The sequence below is a fragment of the Pyxicephalus adspersus genome, chromosome 3 (genome assembly GCF_032062135.1).
Source record: "Pyxicephalus adspersus chromosome 3, UCB_Pads_2.0, whole genome shotgun sequence".
NCBI classification, from domain to species: Eukaryota; Metazoa; Chordata; class Amphibia; order Anura; family Pyxicephalidae; genus Pyxicephalus; species Pyxicephalus adspersus.
The window spans coordinates 22,009,936-22,035,389 of record NC_092860.1 but is presented as its reverse complement, the minus strand read 5'-3'; the positions used below and the strand labels follow the sequence as shown (position 1 = coordinate 22,035,389).

Sequence of the window (25,454 nt, the reverse complement as noted above, 5' to 3'; positions counted from 1 at the left end):
GACGACCGACTGTACACACGGCAGATTTTCGCCCGATAATTGGCCGATACCGATTATCGGGCGAGAAAAATTTGCCGTGTGTACGCAGCTTTAAGCTGAAAGTCTGTAGTTCAACTGCATCTGAGTTGTTTCATTTAAAATTAATTGTGGTAATGTACAGAACCAAAATTAGAAAAAGTTGTCTCTGTTCAAATATTTATGGACCTAACTGTAAGTGTCTATGTGCTTACTGCCATATGAGGTACTTGAACACAGAATGGAGGTGCTAGCAGATTTAAAGTGCAAAGCCCCAACACTTCTTAGTAGAGATGGGTTGCTTGTTGACTTCAATTGTGTGTGAGGCAGGAAGTGAAAGTGTTGGAGGTTTGCCTTTCAGGACAGCCAGGCATTTGCAATAGCATAGGGCAGTGAAAGCTCCCGCATATATGTGAAGAGTCTCTTAAGGAATAAAAATGCTCCTGTAACATTGGATCGATAAGTCTAACTAATAGAGTAACCAGGTACATGTCTCTTTTTTTTTGTGCAGGCTTAACTTTTATGATTACAGTAAGTCTGAGGCAGAACTCACAGCCCGCAACTTAACAGTTCAGCACAAACTTAAAGTGAACACGAGGTTTGTGGAACCATTTTCTCCCCGTCTTGGATCACATTACTTGGCACTGGGTGAGCTGGAATCTGAAGACGGTGAGTCTATATGATCTGTATAGAGCTGTTCTTTACATTCTGGGATGACTGAAACAAGGTTTTAACCTCTAAAGGATATTAACATTTCGCGAGACCCCCAACATAGAGCCCTGGTTTCATTTCATTGAAAGCTAAAAGCATTAAATGACCCAAGGTAGATTCAGCATATATTACTGGAAATAGCAGCAAGAAGCTGCTACCTCTGCAGTTTTACTACTACTTAAAATTAAACAACATTCACAGGAGGGGTCAAGTATTCTTTTGCACTCTGCACATTTAAACCCTTCAACATTGCTAAAGCTTAAGTGAAATCTCAGGTAAAATAATCTGTGGTGGAAACGGGAAGTGGTTAAAACATCTCTCAGGTTTTATTGCAGTCTGTTTCCCTGCTGGGAGCTCACTTATGTCTCTGGTATTGAGAAACTAATGAGAAATTATTAAAACAATGTTATTCTGTCCCTGGTATAGGGAAATCTTGCAGTGGGAACGTCCTCAAAACAGATGCATTCTCATTAACTAACAGTTTAAAGTAGTGTTTCTCAACTTTTTTAACACTTTCAGACATTCAGGGAACCCCCGCTTAGTTACTATCCACAGCTCACAGTACATTATCATGGTGGTCAGTGGGAAGAATGTCTCTTACATTACTGGCTAGTGGGAAGAATGCCACTCTTACAGATTGCCAGAAAAATCATTGGTGTTGGGTAAACTGACCTGAGAGTCACAAACTGCCCATTGCTCAAGGAACCCCTGGCAACCTCTGGGGGAACCCTGGTTAAGTAACACTGGTGTAGAGGGTTACCCACCAAACCCTGTTTCAATCTACTAAAACTTATTAGTGGCAATTTGGACAAAGAGATACGCTTTGGCTGAGGGAGAATCAATTGTACAATGTTTTCCATTTTGTCCCTTTTTGTGCAAAATTGCTGATGACGTATGTCGAACAAGATCTTTTCTAGGTTATTATAAAATACTGTTGTTAATTCTCATTACCTTAATTGATTCCTTTTCCATCTTTTTTTTTTCTTTGTCAATACCCACACAAAATGGTACATTGTACGTGTTCTATATTGTTTCTTCTCTTTTTGGTAATGTTTTTTCTTGATGTTTCACAATGCTACTGTTATGATTTTATTACTATTTTTTTTTCCATATCCCTTTTTCTCCACTTCCCAACAGTTTAACTTTACATTTGGATCTCACTGGTTTATAGCTGCTTTGGGTTTTTTCTGTACCCTGCCTGTTCTTCAACCATTTTTTTATTTTCCTTCCCTATCCTGTTCTCTCTTGTTTTTCTTTTACACTTCTTTCCACTATGGATTGTGACTTCTGGGATACATTGGTACAAATGCCCTATAGGCTCAGATTCTGCTGAATCTTTTCATGGCAAGCTCATTTAATCCCCCAGGTGTTTGTTTTGCTTAGCCTAGCCTAAAAACTGTGCTGAGGGCTCAATTGGTCCTCCTGACTCTTTACCATGTATCCCTGTTTTGTGTACTTTTATGTCGTATGCAGTGTTTTTTCTTTATATTTTTATCTTTTGGGCATATCTGTTATGAGCTAACTTATGTTATTACATGTCCAGGCAGTAATTGTTAATATTTGGCTTTAATTTCAGTTGTTCAAATGGCACATTTGCTACTTTGTAATATTAACAACTCAATTTTCAATATTTGAAAAGAAAGTATATCATGTGTATGTGAATGTATTGGATTGAAAGTTACAGGCTTAAATTATTCACTTACAGTGTTCTCCCCAGCCCCTTTTAGCTGGGTACACCACCTGGCACTTTTCAGGAACCACCCGGCTGTTTTTGGGTGGTTACTGATGTGTTGGGTCACAGGGGCTAGGTTGAACACTGCACTTAATCCCTTTTAGAACGCGGTCACTTTTTACCACAGTGTGTGCCTCTTTTTTCACTCGTTGGATCATTATATGTTGTTCATGGGTATTAAACTCTACTGATACTATCCGTACCACCTTAGTGTTTACTGGTAAGTTAATGTTTTCCTACTGGTTTTGGCCTTCTGATTTATTGCAGTCAATTCATCAGGATCCAGTAATCATCTTGGAAATACCAGATGTTTTGGCACATGGAAATTTGGCATGTTTTTTATTGCTTCCCGCAGACTAGGGCTGGGTACACATATTCAATAATTGTTGAAAGAAACGATCCTCTTCAACGACAAAAGACTGAAAGATGCACAAATGAGCATTGTACATACAACGCTGTTCTGCTCTATGGAGAGGGGAGGGGGAGAACATCAGAACGGCACTACACTGTGCTCTCTCTCCTTCACTTTCAATACAGTTGTTCCTTGTTCATTGTCTGTGGATCCTCTAGGACAGCCGTCGGGACAGCCCTGAGGAGATTATCGGGCAAGAATCATACAACGTGTGTACGTAGCCTAGGACCAGGGACTTTGGTCTGTAATCCACAGATGGAAGAAGATACCTGTAGTTTAGTCTAGATTGCTGAATATAAAAGTCTTGAAGTGAAAATGTAGAAAGGTCAGTTTTTAAGTTTATTGACAGACAGGAGACAAATGAATATACACCACAGATATAACATTACCTTTTACCCTAAGAACAATATCATAGCATTATATTATAAACAGGATACAAAGACATTGAAAAAAAGAGTGAAAACATAACATTTAAGCTTTTCCACTAGTATTTGTAAGAAGTTAAAGATGGTATGACATTGACAGGACGGTAAACTGCAGGCTGATAGCCCTCTGATGCCCCTTGCAAAAGCAGAAGACCACTTCCTGGGTCTCTTCGGCATCGTGCCATAGCTTCTTTGTAATTCATTTTCTCTTTGGTAATAGGATCAATGAGATTCTTTTCATAATTTGACTCGTTTTGTATCGCATTAGCCAACTCTTTGGTGATCATGCCCTGATCTACTGCATCTGAAAGTGGAATTCTTCCTGTCCTTTTGGTATCAATCAAGCCACCAGTAAGGTGTTGGACCACCAGGTATGGCAAAGCTGCTTCCTTGGTCATAAGTCCCTTTTGCACAGCTTCTCCTACAGACAGCCGTTTCTTAGACACCGGGTCCTCCACACCTGTGAAGGCTTTTTGGGCGCTGAGTAAACTTTGTGTATTACTGCTATCAATAAGCCCTCGGTCTATGGCTTTGTTAACAGAATACCTATCTTTGCTTATTATGTCAACTATGCCACCAGTAGCTGCTTGAGCTTCCAAAAGCTTTTGACCTGTTGCTGGATCTAATAATTTCCTTGTGACTGCACTTCTGACTGCGCACTTAGTGTCAATAGTAGTGTCATAGACCCCAGCAATGGGAAAGCTATCATCTTGGAATGTTTTGTGTGCACTTTGGGTGAAGAAACTGCGTGTTTGGGTTTGATATGTAGGGGAAGTCATTGGCGACCTAGATCCAATTATGGATCCAATGGAGGCGGCCTGGGGCTTGTTTTCTCCAGCCACAAGAAGGGCAAATTCTGAAATTGGAATTTTGCCATCTCTGTACATTTCTAATTCCTCTTTGGTGATTTTTCTGGTCCTTAGGGCATCTTCAATAGAATACTGTTTTCCACTTTTCTTGTCTAACAAAACAGAAATTTCACCACTGGATCCCATTGTAGAAATTTCCTCCCAGTCACACTCTAACTCTTGCAACTGAATATACTGATTGCGGTCTATAATGCCTCTCTTGTATGCTTCATATGGTGACATTTCTTTCCCAGTATCTGGATCCAGGATAGAAATTTTGGTGGATACATTAGTCTCTCTCATCTGTGTCTCTTGATTGCGTTCTTCACGGTTGACACGAGACTGCAAATCCCTTATGTTCCTTTCCTTTTCGTATATGTTGTCCTTTTCCTTAAGAATTTTGGATTCAAGAAGGGACAGTTCTTGACCCAACTGCATTTTTTTCTGGCGCTCATTTTCTGCCTTTTGAGTTAGAAGTTCAGATTCTTTGCTCAAAAACACACTCTTCTGTTGTTGTTGTCTTCTTAGTTCCAATAACTCTTTTTCTATTCCTGACTTCTCTTGCTGTGCCTGAGATCTGGCTTTCTGAAGATCTGATTCTTCTTTAGACCATGTCCTTTTCATTGTATCCATCCTATCAATCTTTTCTTTGATTCTTCTTGACTCATCTTCCAAGTCCTGTCTGGCGTTCCTCTCTTTGATGCACATTTCTCTCAGTCTGGCCCTTTCACTTTCCAGTACCTTATCCTTCTCCATTCTGATGACTTCTTTATAGATTGTTTTTTCCACAGATTTTTCCCTCTGTAGGATGTCTATCTTCATTTGAAGATTTTTACATTCTCTTTCAATATTTAGTATCTGCGTTCTTTCCTTATCCAGGTCATTGCGGAGGGAAGCTGCTGATTGTTCCAAAACTGGATCCCTTTCCACTTTCACCACTTCCTCCATAAGAATCTTTTCCTGCACAGGTGGTGGGCTTTCCTCAATCTCTTTAATTCTCATAGTTATCTGTCGCAGTTCTTTTTCTGCTGCAAGTTTCTTATCCCTTTCTTCCTGGAAATTCAGAAGTCTCTCTCTTTCTTGTACAAGAGTACGCAATTGTTGAACATCACGTTCCAAGCGACGCCTGTTACTGACCTCCTCATCCAGTGTTCTACTCAGGCGGTTGTGATCTTCTACTATCTTGGGGTCTTTCTGTACATGAACAACCTCTTGTACCACAACTCTCTCTTCTGGTTTCCTTCTCTCTAACAACATATACTTGCTTTGTAAGTCATATACTAAGCTCTCCACTTCCCTCCTTCTCTGAGATTCATCTCGTACTTCTTGACGCAGACGCTCTGCTTCTCTGATCAACACAGGGTCATTTTCATATTTAACAACCTCTCTGTTTACTACCTTTGTCTCAATTTTTGACCTTTCCTTTTTCCAGTCATCTCTCTCGATGGACAACTTGGATTTTTGTTCTAGGTACCTAGCATTGGTGGACTCTAGGTCTTTCAGCTGTCCCCTCAATCTGTCTATTTCTTTCATCACTTCTGGGCTCTTCTCTAACTTAACTACTTCTTGGACAATTTCTTTATATTCTACCACAGGTTTTTGTGACTTCAGCATGAATGTTTCATTTTGTGTAGTTTGAAGTTGTGTCTCATATTGGGATTTTTTGGATGTGACTTCTTGCAGAGCAACTTTCAATCGAGCAATTTCCTTTTCGGTTTCAGGCTGCACTACAAACACTTCGTTGACTATTTCTTTAATCTCCACCTTGGGCTTTTGTTTCTCCACCAAAACAAACTTGGACTGAAATTCTGATAACTCTCGGGTCAGGGTTATGCTTTTGTTTCTTTCTTCTTCTATTAAAGTTCTCAGCCTGGCTGCCTCTTTTAAGATTTCAGGGTCTTGTTCTACCTTCTTTACTTCCTTTACAATGACTTTAGGCTCAACTTTCTCTATCAGTTTCTCCAACTCTTCTGTTCTGCTCCTCAGTTTCACAATGTTTTCTTGCAGGGATCTTCTGCGGAAGGTCTCATCATCAATTTGTAGTTGCAACGACCGTGTTGCTTTTAACATCTCAGGATCTCTTTCCACCTTGACTACTTCTTTTAGCACCACTTTTTCCTTCACATTGGGCTGCTTCTGCTCCAGAACTTGCACTTCCATTCTTAAACGTTCTAATTCCAGTGATAGAGAGTTGTTCTCTTCCTTTAGATCTTTTATTTCTTTTTTTAAGTTCTGGGCCTGGGATTCTAGACTTGAGTCTTTTTCTATTTCAGTAACTTCTTTGGTCAGCAGTTTTGGTTTCATGGTCTTGTTCTGGGTTTCCAAAGTCACCAATTTTTTACTCACTATGTCTATCTCAGACTGAGTGTTTTGTCTCTCCTTGTAGGCATTTTCGGCTTGTGATCTCATTACTTCTAGTTCACTCTCCAACTTAGGTTCTCTGTAGTACTGTATCATTTCCTTTTCTTCCAGTCTCTCCACAGGTCTCTGTGTCTTTAGCAGAAGGATTTTTTTCCTGTTCTCTTCCAGTGTTTGCTGTACCTGAGCCACTTTCCTTTTCTCCTCTTCCAGTTCCCTCGACAAGTTCTCTGATTCTTTGGCTAATCTCAGGGCATTCTCTGAGCGTAGATTTTGCTGTACGGATAGCTGAACTCCATCAGCCATATCTGACTGAAGAAACAAACAAACATAATATGAATAAAACTGTATAAAACTTCTCTTTAAGCCATTGACATTTTTTTCTATTTTGCAACTGTTTAAAGTGCATTATACAATATATGCAGATTTGTTAAATAGATGGTGAGAATAGGATTATTCCATATTAGAATAAAACTAGCATTACAAATATTAGTACCAAAAATTCTTTGCTCTAAACTAAAAAAAACTATCTCGTTCTTAATCCCAGCTGCTGGGTAATGGCTCCGCTAAAAAGTTAAAGCTCATATTCCACCCTTTAAATCAGAAAATACTTCTCCTAGACATATTTTATGATTGCCCACCAGAGTCTGACGTTGAATTTTGAAGTCTTTAACACAAACAATTCTTTTTTCAAATCAGCAGTCCACAGCATATTGTTCCAGAAGGCCTGGTATTTGCCTTTATGTTAAATGGCAAACTATAGTCTTGTTCTGATGTTATTTGTGGAAAACAAAGGCTTTTTCTCCCACACTTTTAATTCAGTTGTTGTTGGTGTAATCTGAGGGCTTTAAAGCGCACTTTGAGGCGCAACCTTTGTCTATAGGCACGGTTCAAAAGAAAGTGGAAGTTTTACAAAGTTTTGATGAGGCAGGGCAATATTACAGAAAGAGACAAGCAATGTCCCTTCTGCAATAAGCACTCGTATCTTCCTGATCACTCCAGGGACCTGTCAAAAAGCTGAGCTGCTCATGAGCAGTTTGCCAGGACTGAATGAACTCTTGGTGCAGAGGTTTTGTCATACTAGCCCGGCCAATCAAGGCGGCTGAAGATCGAAACAAGGAAGAAGATGGCCACACCCTGCAGTGAATGGGGACAGGTGAGTATAAGCAGGGTTTAGTTCCATGTGAAGCTCTGTTTTTTTCAGGTAAGCTAGGAAAAGATGCACTTACTTTCCCACATGACTGCATCAACGGTGCGAGGGGGGTCACATATTTCCAAAATACAAAATCCCCCAATTTGTATTGCCACCAATGATTTCATTTGCATGCCTTTTTGTGAAGTATTCTTACGCCAAAAGGTTATTTCTCCTGTATACCATTAAATTGTATCCACTTTTTAGTAATGTTTGCCATATGTTTAATGTTGAAGCCATTGGCCCTCCCGTTTGTTTTATGTCAGTATTTGCAAACAGCCATCCTTTGTTACTATCACGTAATATATAGTTATTATTATTCTCTTTTGTTAGAAAACATATTTTTACCCGATGTTATATTACCTTGTCTAAAACTTTTTTAGCAAACTCCATTTGATTCAGTTGCTGCTTGTTCTCCACTGCTGCCTCGGTGTAGCGCTTCACCAAATCCTTTTGCTGTAAGCGAAGCAGAGATTTAAAAAAAAAAATCAGTTTAAAGCAAATTCAGATTTAAATTACCTGCAGATTGACAAAACTGAAAACTGGAAAGCTTGGAAATTTGACCTCAAGCTCTGTGCAAACTTTTGGAAAAGTAAAGGGAAATTTACTGTTGTATACACAAGCAGATCTACCAATTTTGTGCTTGACTATCCACTCAATATTTTAATTGACATTGGAGGCCAGAGACCAATTTTTTGACCATTTTTCTGTATTAGAAAGTAATCCAAATTTCTAGTTTTTAGTGTTTTTTTTTTTTTTGTACAAATGACAAAGTGTACATTCAATCAGTACTTGCCAACACTTCTAATATATCCATGTCTCATCAGAAACTCAAAAACACTCTCCTATGATCTGTCATGTTCTGATTTGCCTTCAGATTCCCTTCAGATGTAATCATATTATAGGTTTGGAAATCGGAAGTCAGAATTGCCCTGTGTATACCAGGAATCGATGCAAGGTTTTTTTTGTTGTCTGTACCATCTTGTTCTGCAAACATTGAATTTTCTGGTATCACAGAAAAGTGAAAGCAAAAGAAACCTAATAAAATGCCTAGCCCATTTGTAATTAATAGTTTTGACTAATGTTGGTTCAACCTTCCCCTCCCTATCAATATGCTGATGACATTTCAAAATAAAACTTCTGCTTTACTACACACTTTAATTTAGAACCGGACCCTCATGGCTGGTGGGAGTGACTGGCAGGGTACTAATGTAATCTAAGGAGGAGGCCATGGCTGAAGAAGATGATACTAAATAGACATACAAGGTAGGAAATAAGGTTGGTTCTATATAACCTGCTGCATTTATATAGTGAGCTTACAGTGTGCAGTAAAATCAGAGTAAGCAATTTCAGTACAGGAGAGAAGTGCAATTAGGCAAGACCAATAGTAAAATCTGATCCAGATTTAAGGAACTGTATATTTTTTTAGTTCTTTGTGACCTACCTTGTTTTCAATGCTTTCGTGAAGAGTGTTGAGTTTTGGTCTCTTGGCAGCAGAGACAATGGAGCTGTCCAGGGTAGAGCAGTACTTCTCAGCCTGAGACTCATAATCCTTTCAGAAAATAAAGGTTTAGAGAGTAAATATTTAATTTACTTTTCTATGTAACTGGCAAATTTAAAATTAGCGTCAACAATATGGTTAGCTGTTCTGCAAATTCAACAAAAATGTGTAATATTGTGGTGCATTAGTTACTCATAGGCAGCTGTAGTCATATCAGATACTCTGGTAAAGAAGGACAGAGGACTGAACTTACATTTAGAGAATTGGTCAGGTCATTGGAAAGCTTCACAATATTGTTCTTCTCTGGTTCCTTCCTCTGGATCTCATCTACAAGCCTCTGAAATTACATAATACATTCAGATCAAAATGTCTTCTACATTGTAAAGGGTTTTATTGGTGTTGTAGAGTAATTGTGATTTAAAAGAGACTTTTGCTGAGCGGAATTTGTGGGTTACCATTACGGACCTTCTGAAAATTCTGGTTGCTATCATCCTAACAACGTTATTATATTCTTTTTCACTTAAGAGGCAAGAGATATTGATCAGCATACTGGATCAGTAGAACAACCAGGCAACTGGCTTTTTCAGAAGTAATGGCAGTCGAGTGTTCTTTTAAATAAACTACTAGCATGCAGAAATTGAAAAAGGCCTAAGTGAAGACTTAACAGAAGTGACATTGCCTTTTAAACATGCTATTTGCTTTAAAATTTTGTTTCACCTTCCCCTGGAACTAGTGTGCTGATTAGAAATGTTGGACCATTGCACTGCATACTTGTTATGGATTCAAAAAAATTGGGCACCCACTGTGCAGGGCCACTCTTTTTGAATTCCTTGCAAATCTATCACCTCAGCCAAATGGTTATTTTCCTTAATCTGTCTAGCTATCTATCTATCTTTCTAGGGACAAACGTTTTTATATGAAACTCTGGGAGAGACAATTAAACATGCATTATGACCTAGAGAATTGGCAATATATGGCTGCTCAACACTCTAAAATGTCTATAAATCGTCCAAAGATTGGAGTGAACTACAAATTTCTTTTTAGATGGTTCTTGGTTCCTGAGAGAGTGGTCCAATCTTTGCCTTGTTTTCGTGGATGTTCACAAATAGATTCTACAGCACATATCTGGTGGCTCTGTTCAGTATTTGAGCATTTCTTGATTTAGGTTTTTCATTTAGTTACTAATATCACTAATCATCGCATTCTATGTTTAGTCTGTTATATCCTCCTAGCTGCTAGGTTGGCTATTGCTTGAACACCAGCAATGATCCTGACTGCTGCTGCATCCAAACTAAATTGGATTATGACCAATGATAAGCTTACAACATCCAGTGTTCTCCCCAGGCTCTTTTAGCTGGACGCACCACCCAGCATTTTTCAGTGACCACACGGCTATTTTTGAGTGGCTACTAAAGAGTTTGGTCATAATACAGGGGCTGCCACCCTCCTACAATTTTTCTACTACCTGGCCTTAAAAAAAAATTCTGGGTTGAACACTTCTCTCAAAAACAATCTTATCAAACTTGACAGTTAACTTAACTGGGACTCGGACCGTGGACTAGATATTTATGCCCTCATTTCTGTTCACCTATATAGGAGGATTAAATGTATCTTTTAACTTTTGTGTTCGATCATGATGTCCAGGGAAAACTTACCTTTTGGCTTTGGAGCTTGTAGTTGACTTGACTTGGACTATCTGATGCTGTTATCTGGTTACGTGGAAGACCTTTAAGCCATGAGTCAAAATTCTCAGTGGAAGATTTTAACTGCTGATATGGAAGGTTGGCGTCCCTGAGCATCTTTTCTCTGCAAAAAAAAAACAAAAAACAAAAAAAACAGAACCATTAGCACTTGGGTGCATTAGGTATCCCAGTAAGCACATCTGTAGGCCAGTCTTATGCCTGGTACACATGGTATAAAAACAGGGAAAAATAAACTGACAAGGGTTTTAACCCTTCCCTACTATATGCATATATTAAAACATTAGAGTTATATATTTAAATTCTCACCTTTGATCCAGCTGATCAGCTACAGCATGGTATCTGTCATTCAGTTTCTGGACCTGGAGGCGTTGCTGTGGCAGGTCAGGAATATGCTCCTGAGTGTTGCTCTGCAGAGAGCTGCAGGCCATCTCTGTGTCCTTCAAGCTTCGGTTCAGCTTCAAAAGATTGTCCTGCTTGTCCACTAGGTCCCTTTTCATTTTCTGATTAAGGAAATGAATATGATATTTAAAACTTTGCATTTCCAGGAAAGCTGCCAAAAAGAGATCTGCTCAACACTGACATTCACAATCCACAATCCTCAACCTCACTAGTGTACCATTGCTTCCATGTCCAATCGCCAGGTTGGGGCAGAGAGGTGACACTATTTTTTCATTTTAAAAATAAATAGAAAAAACGGAGTCACCCTCCTGGCGATGTAGTGTGGCAAAACTTGAATTTCCAGGAATTTCAATGCTTGACGAGTAAAGTTGCTTTACTTCCTTCATATTGAATTGTGCATGTCTACAACTAGTTATAAATTATTAGAACTTAGGGCACAACAAAGGCTCATCCTATCCAGGCCAAATCAATAAAGGGCATCAGATGTTATTTCTGATGGGTTTTCAAGGGCTCCGCTCTTGTAACATGACTTTGTAGAGGCTTTTAGTGACCTCAGTGTGTCATTATTAGCCCTCGTATTTATTGGGAGGATGTTTTGATAAGTAATGACCAAACTATGCCAAGAATGATAATTGTGGCACTATGCCTATGGGAATAAAGGTATGCTTTTGGATGGTGACCAGTAATAATGAACAATTAGTTATATGTAAGTGAATGATACCTTTGTGTAACTCATACATCTTTCCTACTAACTGTCAAATCGGGATCTGATGTTGAGCAGTACTGTTTTCTCCTTTGTAAATACATTTACTCATCATGCTTTGCTCTTTGCCAAAAGATCACCTTGCTCTGGTTATAGCCAGATGCTGTTCTCCAAAGTTACAGTTTTCCATATGTGTCTTTTCCAAATCAGAATGTGTTTTCTTACCTGAATATGACTTGTGCGCTCTGTGATGCAATTGGGTGTGGCAGGTAAAGCCCTGTCTTGTGCTAGGAAACTTTCAAACCCCTTGATCATGTCTTCAGTCTTGTTGATCTGACTCTCCAAATTTAGAGATGCTTTAGCTCTGTTAAAAGATAATTTAACACTATGTGAAGGCTGCCAAAAAGAGGAGTACATGTACTATGCTGTACATTAAATAGGGGTTTCAAATGACAGAGAGATAAAAACAGTGACACAGGAGGAAGAGAGGACCCTCCCCAGAAGAGCTTACAATCTAGTGGGTGAGGGAAGCAGCACACACCAGTGACTTATAATATTGTCACTATGTCTATATATTTGCTTTTTAATATTGATAACTGTCTGTCATGTGCTGGATAATTTTGGGCAAGTCTAGATTGCACAAGGCACCCATTGGTGCTAATAATGTTTTCCAGAATATATATTAAAAAATAGAATCATAAAAAAAAAGATAATAAAGAGTATGCAAACAATCGGTATATCTAGATGTTCTTTTATGTTTATACAGTCAAGTTATTATTGTCTGTATCCCCACTGCAGAAATTCCATTTTTTTGGTGATTATCACCATTTGGACACAAAGTGCAGGGGAGGAATGGAGGGAAATTATATCTCAGGGGAATACCTCTTTCAGTAAGGACTGTATAAGAGGTAAATTTCCCCCATCCTAAAGAAATCCCTTATTATTTCCTTTTTGATCTGTAGGGCAGGAAGAGAAGGAAACTCACTGCACAGTTGGAAACATTGGCAAAAAAGTAAAAAAACAGACGGGTAATAACCATCATCCACTAAATACCACCAGTGATTCCCATGTCCCAGATTTATCTACTAAAACACACTAGAACTTAGGTTCCCATTCATTCATCCTACACATGACAATTTCTATTGACGTATAGTTACGTACTCCTCTCCGTAGAGTGTTGAGAGGACCTTGACATCATTGTACTTGTTATTAACATTTGCTAGGGTGGTTGGGAGTTGGGCTGCTGTTGATCCCGTTGGTTTCTTTGCCAGGAAGTTTTCACACTCTCTCTTTGCAGCATCCGTCTCTGCTGCAATACCTTGGATACGCCGAGCTGTTGCCTGCAAAATTAAATTTGTAATCCATTAGCTAAATATAATAAACATAAAGCTGAATTCCTCTAAAATCAAGAAAAGAAATCTCCAAATCAGAACATTGGTTCTCTTTTTCTTACTTGTAATAGCTGTTGTGGTGCTGAATTCAAGCAGATTGGTGTTAATTGTAACAAAAAAATTGTAACAAAAGCAAAGAAAAAGTAAAAAAATAAAAATACTAGCAGTCTTTTAGGCACTTCTAAAGGGTGCTCAAAAGAAAGGTGAAGTAATCAAGGTACAAAAGTGCCAATACAAAAAAAATGTGTTGTCCTGTTTGCTAATCTTTAGAAAAACATTTTGAGTGTCTTAAAATGTGAACTTTTCCGAGGCCTATGAAGCCAACTAGCCCAGAACTTTGTCATTGTCTGTGGCTTAGGAAGCAAGGGCATGGATAGTAAAAAAAAAAAACCTGATTGAGCTACTATCCTCCCCTATTCTGCCTTAAAGTGACCCTAAAAAGTAAGGCAAGACATATACTCCAATGTAAATATTTTTCGATTCACTCACCTCCTGATTCTTCAGCCTCCCTGTTAGATCTTGACTTGGTGAAGATCGGTTCACAGGAGAGCGAACCCTTGTCAGGATCTCTTGTTCTGTGTCTTGCAAATCTCCATAGATTTTGTTAAGCTTGTTGAGGATCTGTGTTCCCTGAGGATCTTCACTTGGAATACTTGATGTTCGGGCTGGTGGAACAGGAGCATTGCCCACAGGAGCTGTACAAATAATATATAGTTTTGAGAATCATAGTGAAAATCACCCTTACTAATTAAAGTGTATTGCAATGGAGCATCATTACTCAATGGGACACAACAGAGGAACAACAATAAAATGTACATCTGGACAAAAAAAAGTGCATGTTTTTCATTGAAAGGTACAGAGATTACAGTTGACTGTGAGGAAAATTATTTTTAATCTCTTGCTGTGGGCTGACAATATAGTACTGTGCTAAAATTGCAGAAAATGTTGTCAGCCCTGCTTAGCCCTATTTTGCTGAACTACAAGACTACTTCCCTATTCCCCATCTCCATAACACAGGGTGGATGTGTTGGTGGAAGAGGGAGGGCTGATTATACATCTTAGATAACATAGACAGGATGCTCAGAACACTGGACATTGGTTTGAATAGGATACATAATAGATCAAATGGGAGAAGGTAGTTGTTAGGGTTTGCGCCCCAAAAGGATCACAAGTACGCTGTTTTGCATGAGTGCATTCCCATTAAGGATTTAAATCCGTGGACAAACTAGAGTATTCCTAATATTAGAAACCAGGTGGCAATTTTTGATAAAAATAGTTTTTTTTCCCAAATACCATTACTGTATGCAAAGCATTCTTATCAGAAACTTCCATCTAAAAGTTAGACTTTGCAAGCAATATGCAAAGAGACTACCATACTAATACCAGGAAAACCATATTAAACAGATGTTGTGAAAAGGGTGATAGGGGTTTACATTTTTATTATAAGCTTTTAGCATTATCATACTAAGGATGACACAAAATGCATAAGGATGGGGATACCCTCAGGTCCATAGATCTAAACACTCAGTAGGTGCAGTGATATAGGCAGCTAGTAAATGTAAAGCATGGCCCCGTCCCCCACACCATGCTAACCTTTTCTATTGGTAAGGAATAGACAACAATTTCTGAACCCAACAAGGATCTTCAGGTGTAGGCACCAAACCTTATTTTTCATTGTCCTTAAATATTGTACCACTCTAATGTAGGCCCTGTGTGTGTACCAGTGAGCAGCGCTTTGGAAAGATGTCAAGTAAAACTTTTTTACTGTTTACTCCAAACTTGCGTTGAGTCATTTAGGTGACCAATCACTTGTGCAAAGGAAAGCAATCACCAATATAGGAAGACCATTTAAGATCCCTTGACCATAGGTTCAAGTTGGAAAAGTATCCTGGCACTGTTGTTTTTAATTAATTTTTCAAAAAAAAAAAAAACTGAACCATGAATTAGTGCACATGTTGTTTCTAACTTTAGAGTCAGAATTCACTTTTAAGCAACTTTACACTCCACCCTCTTTATAAATGTTTTATACCCTGTAAAAATGTCCAAAATGCAAGATCTGATGCTAAAGATTACAATGGCTTAAAAATAACCCAAATCAATAGATTGGTACTTATGATGGAATTGCCCCATCCTTGTGTCTTTAATATGACAATACCAGACCAGTGTAAGTAATGTGTGTCTATGAAGTGTCACATATTCTCACCCAGCTTGTTGGGTTTTGTAGGCTCTCTGTTGCTTGACTTCAAAGCATTTTGCACTGCTGCCTTTTTGTTTTTGACATCACTCAGTTCTGCATCCAATCTAAAAAAAATACATAATCATAAGTAATCAAATCACATATTTATCAAAAAACATTAGTATTAAAAAAAAAAAAAAAAGCTAAGCAGTCACTTTAGGCAGATGTAATAGATGTGCAGAAACATTCTGCTTGCCAAATGATTTTTAATCCCATCCATCAGCACAATTTGAAAACATCCTGGTATCGGCTGCCTGTTTCTTAAGCAATGACGACATTGTAGGTCTCCCTTGTAGTACCTACGTACTGTACGCTAGCTAATTATTTCCTCATTTAGCATTAAGTCCTGAAAAACACTATGCATTGTAAAATGCACCTGATTGGTATACAGTATCTTCTATTTCTAAGCTGCATATACACATCAAATTTTAGTCACCATTTAATACCTTATATGATTGTTTCCAGTGACAGTAGAATGAACGCTGTACACATAGCACTGTTAATTTCTATAGAGAGGGGTGGATGAGTGGGAGGCACCCCGCTGCATCCTTTCCCATAGAAAATTACAGTGGTTATACCAAGATGGTTGTTTAGTGAATGACCTCAGAGAACGTCTGTACACTTGCTAGATGTTCACTAGAAAATCTTGCCCAAGCAAACAGTTATCTACGGTGTGTAGCTAGCCTTGACCTGACTTCTGCTGTCTAAGGAATTATGAATATTTTTTTAAGTTTGCTTTGCTTGCACAATGAAATAAAGAAAAAAAAAAGAATATAGATATAGTTACACTTACTTTTTTACTCTTTCCAGAGATTCTGGATCTGGGGATCGTATCACAAAACAGGAAGATGGAGCATTTATGATTCCCTCACCTCCAGGAGCCTGCACCGACCAGTTTTCCCTCTGGCTGTTGTCTTTCAGTGTGAACACCTGTCCTTTGTTTATCTGAACCTTGAAAAGTAAATCTAATATTAGCTTCTATGTAAAATTGTAATGTCCAAATATAGAATATTTGAATAGATTGTACACTTAACCTCCTGTTTCTCTTAGGTCTAGCCAAGTTTAAAATAGGTCAAGTTGTTGCTTAAAAGCTTAAACTTTAAAGTAAACTTTTAGTTTAAATCAGCCTAAATACATTTCAGATGCATGAAAACAAAAGGTGTGCAAAGTTTTAGGGTTAGTTCAGATGGGTGGTAGGAACAGGCATTCCAGGGCAGCTCCTAGTTGTTGGCACCTTACTAACTGCTCAGCTTCTTGAACCACTGTGTTGGTTCCAAATGAACCTGAGTTTCAACATTTGACAACAGGCAGCACCAAACCACTCACTTCTTCCATATTTATTTCATATGGGTAGGTGCGAGTGAGATCCTATATGTAGTGTTTTAACTGGATGTAGTTCATGGGCATTAAGTGGTAACTGCACCGCAACCTCACCACCAGTCTTATATTTGTAAAGTTTGTTTTCTTGACCCCTGTCAGCATGTAGAATGGGTCTCTTGTTCTCAGTGTGTAAGCAGTGGTCTCTCTCTGTGCAGAGCTCCGGAGTGGCTCCAGCTGCTTTAGAGCTAATGTTTTCCAATGAGTAGGAATATAAGCAAGTGCTATAGATCTGACTCAGCTTTTTTGGACTACTGCTTTAATCATATTCAGTTTCTCTGCTATTCTTTTCTATCTAATATGTACTTTCTTTTTTAATGAAAGCATTTTAAAAACTTACATCTCCAGAATCCCAGTCACACAGTGTTTCCACATTAATGGCCTGTTTTGGCTTTAGCCTCCTCTGTTTGATGGGAACAACTTCTGGTGCTCGTTGTTTGAGTTCAGCCAAAGTCTTCTCAGCCTGGGCCAGCTGCTTGTCCTCCTTGTCCAGCTGGAGTAGAAGCTCAGACACCACTCCTGGAGTCTGTGTGTTGGGTTGGTTGTATTTGGTGTTGAGGTTTTTGTTGACATCACTAATGATTTGGGCTGCAGAATCTGCATCATCATGAAACTGTGATGGTAAAGACATAGAAACATAAATCAGCTCTTTGTATATGCCAAATATTTTGAATTATTTTCTGTTGGCTGACTTATTTTTCTGAGTTTGATATGTTAGTATTGATAGGAAAACTAAAAAGAAAAAGGATGATAACTACAATGACAGTAGATCATTTGTAAATGCAGTACCAGGTATCCTTGGGGTTTTAATATTCTCAACATTCCATTACAAATCTGTAAGTGTCTTGTAGTTTATACAACCCTGGTGAAAGCCTGTGGTGCAGGTTGTCTATTTGTGCAAGCAATGTTCAACATAAACTTCATATGAATATCAAACAAAAAAAATTACACTGTTTCTGGTAAATTAAAAGGTTGAATTGCATTAAAATTTAACTAAGTTAAAGTACAATTTAGTTGTTGTAAAGGACAAAAAAACAGAACTTTTTTCGTTGTAGGATTTGATACTGAAGGTGGATCTCTTGTATTGCTAAATAGGGAGTTACAAAAAACTAGTAAGATATATTCAGTTGCATTCAAATATATATTATATGTGGCATATATATATATATATATATATATATATATATATATATATATATATATATATATATATATATATATATATGTGTGTGTGTGTTTTTGTGACTCGTTAAGCAGAACCAATATCATATTGATTGTTCCATGCTTTTCTTGGCCAGACTCATTGGTCTTTAGAATATTTTACTTGAAATTAGTAGATTCTTACAACATAGTTCAAATTACACACTAATGTTAACGGGACCAGAGCTTCATCGTACCAGAAGAAGTTAGAGAACCTTGTTCAAAAATGAGATTTGCAAATGTGTGGAATAAAGGTATATTAAAAATATAAAGCAAAGATAAAAGCGTTCCTAAATTATAAATATGTCTATATTAACATGCTCCTTGCCTTCTTGTAGTCCTCAGCATTCTTCAGATGGTTTTCTTGACAGATGCACAGATTTAGAAAATTCTGCCACTCTCCCTTCAGGGCCTCGTCGTGAGCCTTTGACACAAATATTAAATTTATTATTTTATGAGCTTACGCTATGTGCATTAGTTAGCAAAAGGATATGTAATTATCCATGGCAAGACAGTACTTTGACATTAATAACAGCTGAATAGATGCAGCATACTGAATTTGTTTTTTCATCTCTCTTCTTTATATCTTAATAGGTAAGAAATGAAGGTAAAGTTAAATTGACATCTATTAATATGGCTTCTCTCAACTTTAGTGAGGAGTAATGAGACCATATGACCTGATAGAAAAGCACAGACTGTCTGGGTGCTTCTATTTTATAGCTTTAGAAGAGCACTCCTGGAAAATTAGCCTGGTATTACAATTTATTCATGTGTTCTAGTCAAATAGGGTAAACTTAAAGCTTAAAGAGGACCTTGTACCAAAAACACAAGTCTGGAGTCTGCCTGGAAAATACCCAGTACTTATGGGTAATGGAAAGCATAAAAATAACTTTCCATGCTTCTAGAATGCACACATATAGGGTCAGAAAGAGAATTCTTTGCTCTGTGTAAGCTCTGACCAGTGTGAACCACAGCCTACAGAGAGCTTTTTCTTTTCGCAATAATAAAGCACAACACAACTTTACCTAAAACTACCACAAAAGACCAATTGTAAGAAAAGCTTTGTATTTGGATGTGTAAAAATCAAATACTATACCAATATATGAGCAACTATTTATATCATCTTTGTAGCGATTTACCTGAATGCAGGCAGAAGCTGGGTGTTTGAGTTCAATCATCCTGTCTCCATCATCCAGCAGGTTATTCACTGTCTCCTCTTGGGGCAGCAATTCCTCTGCCTTAAAACGCTGAAAAATACATAATATAAAACAGAATATAAATAATGCTGGAGGTGAGCATTCATTTGTCAACTTTGGAAATGTCTTGCTGAATATAAAAAATCTAATTGGTTGCATCAGATTTTATCCAATAAGGTCCATTATCTGTAAAGAAGATGTATGCATCCATTACACCAATGGCCATGATCTAACTGAAAGAAAACCAATAAACCCGGGTTCATTCCCAAATTTAAGCTTGTGGAAACTAAAAGTGAATTTCTTTGTTCCAGAAAATTTCAGTGTGAAAAGTTAACATCATTTAGAGAGTTAGATGTTTCTGTGACACTCAGCTGATAGCTAAGCTCTGCAATCTTCAAAAGCAATGTAAAGGCTATTTGTTCTTTCATCATATGGCAGGAAGAGAAAAGAGACTTCCAAAATGATTACTGCCACTTGGAGAGTTGGGCTGAATCAGTAGATATCCTGGCAAACAGATTTCCTATTCTGCATATGATTACTGCACAATCCATGTAAAGGTTCTTTTCACCCTTATCAACCTAAACCAGAACTTTGCAGGGCAACTAGGTAACCTTCATTCAAAACATTTATGTCCTACTATGGAATAATTCCAGAAACTCTCTCCTCTTAGAGCAGCCATACCCAGCCTTGGTAGAGCCAGCTGCATAGATCTAATATTCAGGTATCTCTAAAGGTATTATTGTAGCCACCATTGTTAACGGTTTTAATAGGGGTTCCCCAAACCCAGAAACTTGTTTTAGGGTTCCCCAAGTGTAAAAAAAAAAGTTGAGAAAGGCTGTTTTAGAAAAATCACTACCTTACTCGTTTGAAAAATTGAGGGTCTTTGGGATTATAGGTTTATTTATGGATATTATTATTGTGCATATGGAAGGGGTGAAGCCTAATATATTTATGTATGCTTCCAAAGGGTAGAGGCAAGAATGCCAGAGCATTGTCACCTTATAACAACAGAAAGCACCTCCACAACATTCATGGCGAGATGACCAGGTAAAAATGTAATAAAACCTGGAGATTTTAAAATGACACCAATCTGTTAAAGCTTTGGTTGTTTGTACTTGAAAGACCCTAATTTAGTCACTTTAGGGGAGGAAATCCATTAACATTACCTATGATTACCGATGATATCATACACAATTGTGCTCTTGTGAGGTGGAGCATATTTCTTTATAACAGTTTCTATACTATGGCCTTATTTGGTGCCTACGTACCTCATACTGTCTTCGAATACTTGAAAAGTCAGGATTTTGATCACTCCAGTCCTGTTTAAGGATCTTGTTCTGTTCTTCAGTCAGGTACATCAGTTCCTTTGTACACCCATGCAGGTGATTATACAAACTGCCCAGGTGGCGTCCCCGCCATGCTGCATCTTCCTATAAGTGTAAAAGATCAGACCCACCAGTTATGTTTGGAAATTTATTGGCCACAGCATTTAGTTATGGATTTCATAACTTTTATAGCTTATTAATGATGTATGAAAACTAAGGACTTATTTACTTTCATCTATAATACCTTTGTGTATTACCTTTGGTAAGCCAAAGGAAGGTTGTTGTCAGAAAATAATGGCAGCTGTCTTTACTGATCTTTGGCTTGCCTGGTAATCCAGAATTCCTCTTTCTATAGGACACCAGGCACCAAGACAACTTTAAATCTATATCTATTACAAATGTGTTCAATGTTCGTTGCATGGGGTTTTACATTTTGTAATAAAATTGGGTCCAGTGCGAACTTTTAACTTTTTATGATTCCAACCACAGACTTAAATTACTTTGAGGATGTTTCTCCTTAGTTCCTGCTCCAGTGACACCAAGTAAAGAAATCATTTCATGGCTTTAATAGCTTACTACCTTACATGGCTTAGTTCAAGTGTAAAGTAATCAAAAACCAACCTTGGAAATCATGACAGGTTGTTACTGTAACCCATTGTTATTAGTTTTTAGCTGCATCCACCCAACTAGTATCCATCTTGGTACCCAACTTGTATTAAAGCTTGCATCTGTCCTTTTTTTAAATGAAACAATTGCTACAGCTGTACCCTTCATTAGTTTGGGTAATACTGCTTAAGATTATGTTACTAAAAGTGATAAAAGTTCTGTGGGAATCAGTAACAAAGGTAAAGTGTGGTGGCCCCACAACATAAGCAGGAACACAAGGCATGCCCACACGACAAGAATCTTGGGGACCAAACCTCAGAACACCCACTACAACCTTGCTCAAGAGACATGGGTCTGTTATCAGTCAGGTTGAGTGACAGCCATCTCATTTCTTTAGATAGTCTTAGATGGTCACCTTAACATAACAGTAACTCACCTGCAAACTGCGATACTGGTTCTTAATGGGAGCATTCTCCTGTAAGTAAAGAAAAATGTCAGAGGATAGTCATCAGCAAAGAAATAACAAAACCTCCAAAAATAGAATTTATGTAACAACTAAATAAAATTTAGGGTGGGATCATGGAAGCATTTAGTGTGTTCTTGTACAGTAATAGTATGATTCTGTACAGGTTACTATGAATTGATAAGCACCAGTATTTTTCTGGTACTTACATATAACATAATAATTTATTGCAAGTAGGTGTTTTAGATTAGTGCTTCCCACAACATGATGGAATTTAGCCTGAACTTTACTGATTTGTTTCGGCAAACTTTGGGAGATCCTAACCTAAAAAGGTTTCAATTTTACTGGCCCTCACTTGCTTGCCTTTCCACCTTTTTGAGCATAGTATTCCAGCATTGTCCTATTGGACTTTCCCATTTAGCGTCACCATTTGGTAGTTCCTTTTAACAGACTAAATCCCTATCTTCCTATGAAATTATTACTTGTCGTTATTGGTTTCCCTCCAAGACCCTTTTTTGCTAAGCTGCAAATGACTAGCAATTGTTTTACTTGATTGCAAATGGCACACTGTAGTGTTTCTATGCCTCTTGCAAAGTAACAGGTTCTTTTATGGCAGCCCCACCAGTAGCTTATACTCAATGTTTCTTTATTCTTTTACCACATTTTTCAGCTTTGAAGAAGAAGAAAAAGAAACCATGTGACCTAGTGAATAATATTTTTCCTCCTATGTCACAGTGCTGGTGCTTGGCATTTGACCACCGAGACACCCATTACTGTTACACGGGACAAAGTACTTTTTTTTTTTTTTTTTTTTTTTTTTTTACAAGGATAAGACAACACTTTTTTTCTCTGTGCTCATGTGGTAGACTGAGAGAAATCCCCATTATTTTCTATGCTAAACTGTTGGAGGTCAACTTGGAAAAATGAAGCAAGTCAGGACAGAGTAAGGCATTCTTATATCAGGTGTAGAACACTGCTGAACAATTTATGGATAATGGTTTTTTTTCCTAGTTTCATATTTTAAATTGTATTCTTCAGTAAAAATTTCTACAATCTTTCTTTCTGTAATAGATGTTACATTTTTAAACATTACCTGTGGCAGGTTACGTATTTCTGTTCCATATTCATCAATCTCTCTTTGCAGTATATTGTGTTCTGCAACTTGACGTTCTACATCTGCCATGCTGGGTCCATACTGACCTTCATCTAATTGTTTCTACAGAGAGAACAATATAATATAAAATATCAATTAAAGTCAAATTAAAGTCCTTTAGAATTCCCAGTGAATCCGCATTTGAACACCTGGTACTAATGTACAATTTTTCAAAGTACAGAATGTAAATATGTATACATAAACTGTGTTACCTTCAAAAGAATTTAAAGCCAAAAAAAGGCCTAAGCTCTAATATTTCTTTAGACTGCCATGGCATCTTTTCTATAATCCTTTGCAAGGTCAGAACATTTATTTTGTAACTAATATTGCATTATGTTCTTGTCAAGATCTTACATTGATGATAGGACAGACAGCTGTATAAAGTCTTCAGCAAATATTCTTAATGGGGTTAAGGTCTAGACACCCAGACCAGGTGGTCGATCCATATGTAAAAATTATGTTTCATGTTCTCTTTCACAATTTGAGCATTATAAATCCTGGTAAAGTCTTAGAAAATTTCTGTAACATTAGGTAAAAAAATATGATGAAAAACCTGGTCATTAGTTAGCTGACCTCATTACCCACCCATAGGGTGGGTAGCCATCAGGATAATCCTTCCAATTATGTTTACTGAGATACCAATTGGCCCATATTATGGGCATATTGAGCAGTTAAGGTTTATAATGAACGTTAGAAAAAGGAGGAGAAGTTTCCTCAAAAGATTTTATAAGTGTTTATTGGTCAGACTGTACCTTTTTGCTGTCCAGGATCTGTGGCCAGTTCACTTTGGGTTCAGGGGGTGCAATGTTGTATTTTTCATACACTTCTCTGTACTCTGCACATTCATTACTTAGACGGTCATGAAGCTGGCGGATGCTGGACAGAAAATTAAAGAGAAAGTGTTCATATGTCAGATACTTCATTTAAAAAAGTACATTTGAAAGTAGATTATTGCTTGTTCAAGGTTTCCTAGCCAAAACTTTTTTAAGGCTTTGGAACTAAGTGTGGAAGTGTTAAAACCAATGTTGGTTTTTCTTCCAGTTTGAATGTACCCTGTGGAAATACACCTTCTTTATTTTTCCTGTTGACAGTTGTTACTAGAATACGGTAGTAGGTAAAGGAATTGCGCATGATGCATCTGTGTGTGACTGTAAGAAAAGAATGTGCAGAGTATGAACAATGTGGGAGTATGAACATAATCCATGTGCACTGTAAGGTCTGCGAAAATGTGAAATCGGCTCCCTCAGGAAGTAGGTTCAGCAACTACTATAGATTGCTATAAGAAAAAGCTGGGTGCTTTCCTGGAAGCACAGAAAATAATCTGGATATTAAACATTTAAAGTAAAGATAAAAGAGACTGTTGATCCAGGAAACATCTTTTTGCCTCATGGAATCAGGAAGGATTTTTTTTCTCCTGTTGGAGCAAATTGTACCTGCGGGTGGGGAGGGTGTTTGCCTTCCTCTGGATCAACTATGTCCATAGGGTTTTTATCTGCGATATGTTTATTTCCCTAGCGGTTGAACTTGATGGACTTGATGAACTTGATAGGCCTTTTTTCAACCTACTTATGTAACTAGATGTAATTGCACATCCCTACAAGTTTGCATGCATCCAAGTGGGGACATGCATGCACATCTGAATTGGCTCCTGGGTGCCAACCTAATTGGCTTGCTTTGCTGACTGGTCTCACTGACTTTGCTGACTGGTCTCACTGACTTTGTGTGTAACCAACCCGAAGTGTGTCCTGGATTGCTTGGAAACCAATTTGAACTGGTAATTTGATTACCTGTTCAAGACCTCAGCTTGTCCCTGAACCTAGTTTCTACTTTCCACTTTGTACCACACCTACCAGTAAGTCAGCCTATTGCTTGACCTACTCCTAATCATCACTTGTGTACTTAATTTGCCAGCATGTTATGTGACATGCTTCTACCGGCACTCATACTCTTCCTAAAGGCAATCATACCTTTATCACCTAAAGCATTTACCAGGCACATGATAACATTACAGGGAGGAACGGAGAATCTCCCTAATGGAAAATAAACAACTTATTAGGAGTACCGTAGATGGTCCTAACTAGAGATATCTTTGCATGGTCTGGAAACAGTCATTAATCTCAAAGAAGTCCTTGTGTCTGTTAATTCAATAGAGATTTCATTTCATTTTCTGACACTTTCTGATACTTCAGACTACTGCTTACTCTACAGCCAATAATGTAATTTGGTGTTTTAAATATATTTTAACCTTTTCCAACCTTTGTATACTCCTACTGTTTTTTTTTACCCTTACCTACATAGTGTTGACTGATATGACTTTTTATGTTATTCGTTTTATTTAATCTCCTTTTTACTGTTGCTGTTTTTCACACTTACTCCTTATCTATCTCCTCTGCTTGAGGGTGTCCATATTTCTTGGCCTTGTCCACATCCAGAAAAAGATCCTTCAGCAGAAGTTCAGAATCCTTTAGATTTTTGGCATTTTCTTGTTGATGCTCAAATGCTTTCTTC

The 25,454-nt window shown here is 37.8% G+C and overlaps 1 protein-coding gene and 1 long non-coding RNA gene across 2 annotated transcripts in view; one reads left to right on the top strand and one right to left on the bottom strand.

Annotated features, from left to right (window-relative positions):
* Nucleotides 1-3,188: 3,188 nt before the first annotated feature.
* The window catches only part of EVPL (envoplakin), a 32,942-nt gene continuing 10,676 nt past the window's right edge, over nt 3,189-25,454 (bottom strand). The window contains exons 4-22 of the mRNA XM_072403857.1: nt 25,320-25,450; nt 23,699-23,822; nt 22,887-23,009; nt 21,767-21,805; nt 20,668-20,829; nt 19,343-19,450; nt 18,532-18,627; nt 17,344-17,616; nt 16,420-16,577; nt 15,594-15,691; nt 13,880-14,085; nt 13,161-13,339; nt 12,225-12,363; nt 11,204-11,397; nt 10,850-11,000; nt 9,448-9,531; nt 9,138-9,245; nt 8,057-8,149; nt 3,189-6,813 (exon numbers count right to left, since the gene is read on the bottom strand). Of these exons, the coding sequence (XP_072259958.1) occupies nt 3,355-6,813; nt 8,057-8,149; nt 9,138-9,245; nt 9,448-9,531; nt 10,850-11,000; nt 11,204-11,397; nt 12,225-12,363; nt 13,161-13,339; nt 13,880-14,085; nt 15,594-15,691; nt 16,420-16,577; nt 17,344-17,616; nt 18,532-18,627; nt 19,343-19,450; nt 20,668-20,829; nt 21,767-21,805; nt 22,887-23,009; nt 23,699-23,822; nt 25,320-25,450 (5,925 nt within the window). The 3' untranslated portion in view covers nt 3,189-3,354. The remainder of the gene's footprint in view (nt 6,814-8,056; nt 8,150-9,137; nt 9,246-9,447; nt 9,532-10,849; nt 11,001-11,203; nt 11,398-12,224; nt 12,364-13,160; nt 13,340-13,879; nt 14,086-15,593; nt 15,692-16,419; nt 16,578-17,343; nt 17,617-18,531; nt 18,628-19,342; nt 19,451-20,667; nt 20,830-21,766; nt 21,806-22,886; nt 23,010-23,698; nt 23,823-25,319; nt 25,451-25,454) is intronic.
* Nucleotides 6,809-16,607, top strand: LOC140325812 (uncharacterized). Its single transcript, XR_011919731.1, has 2 exons — nt 6,809-8,959; nt 16,437-16,607. It is a non-coding gene; the product is annotated as an uncharacterized lncRNA (long non-coding RNA).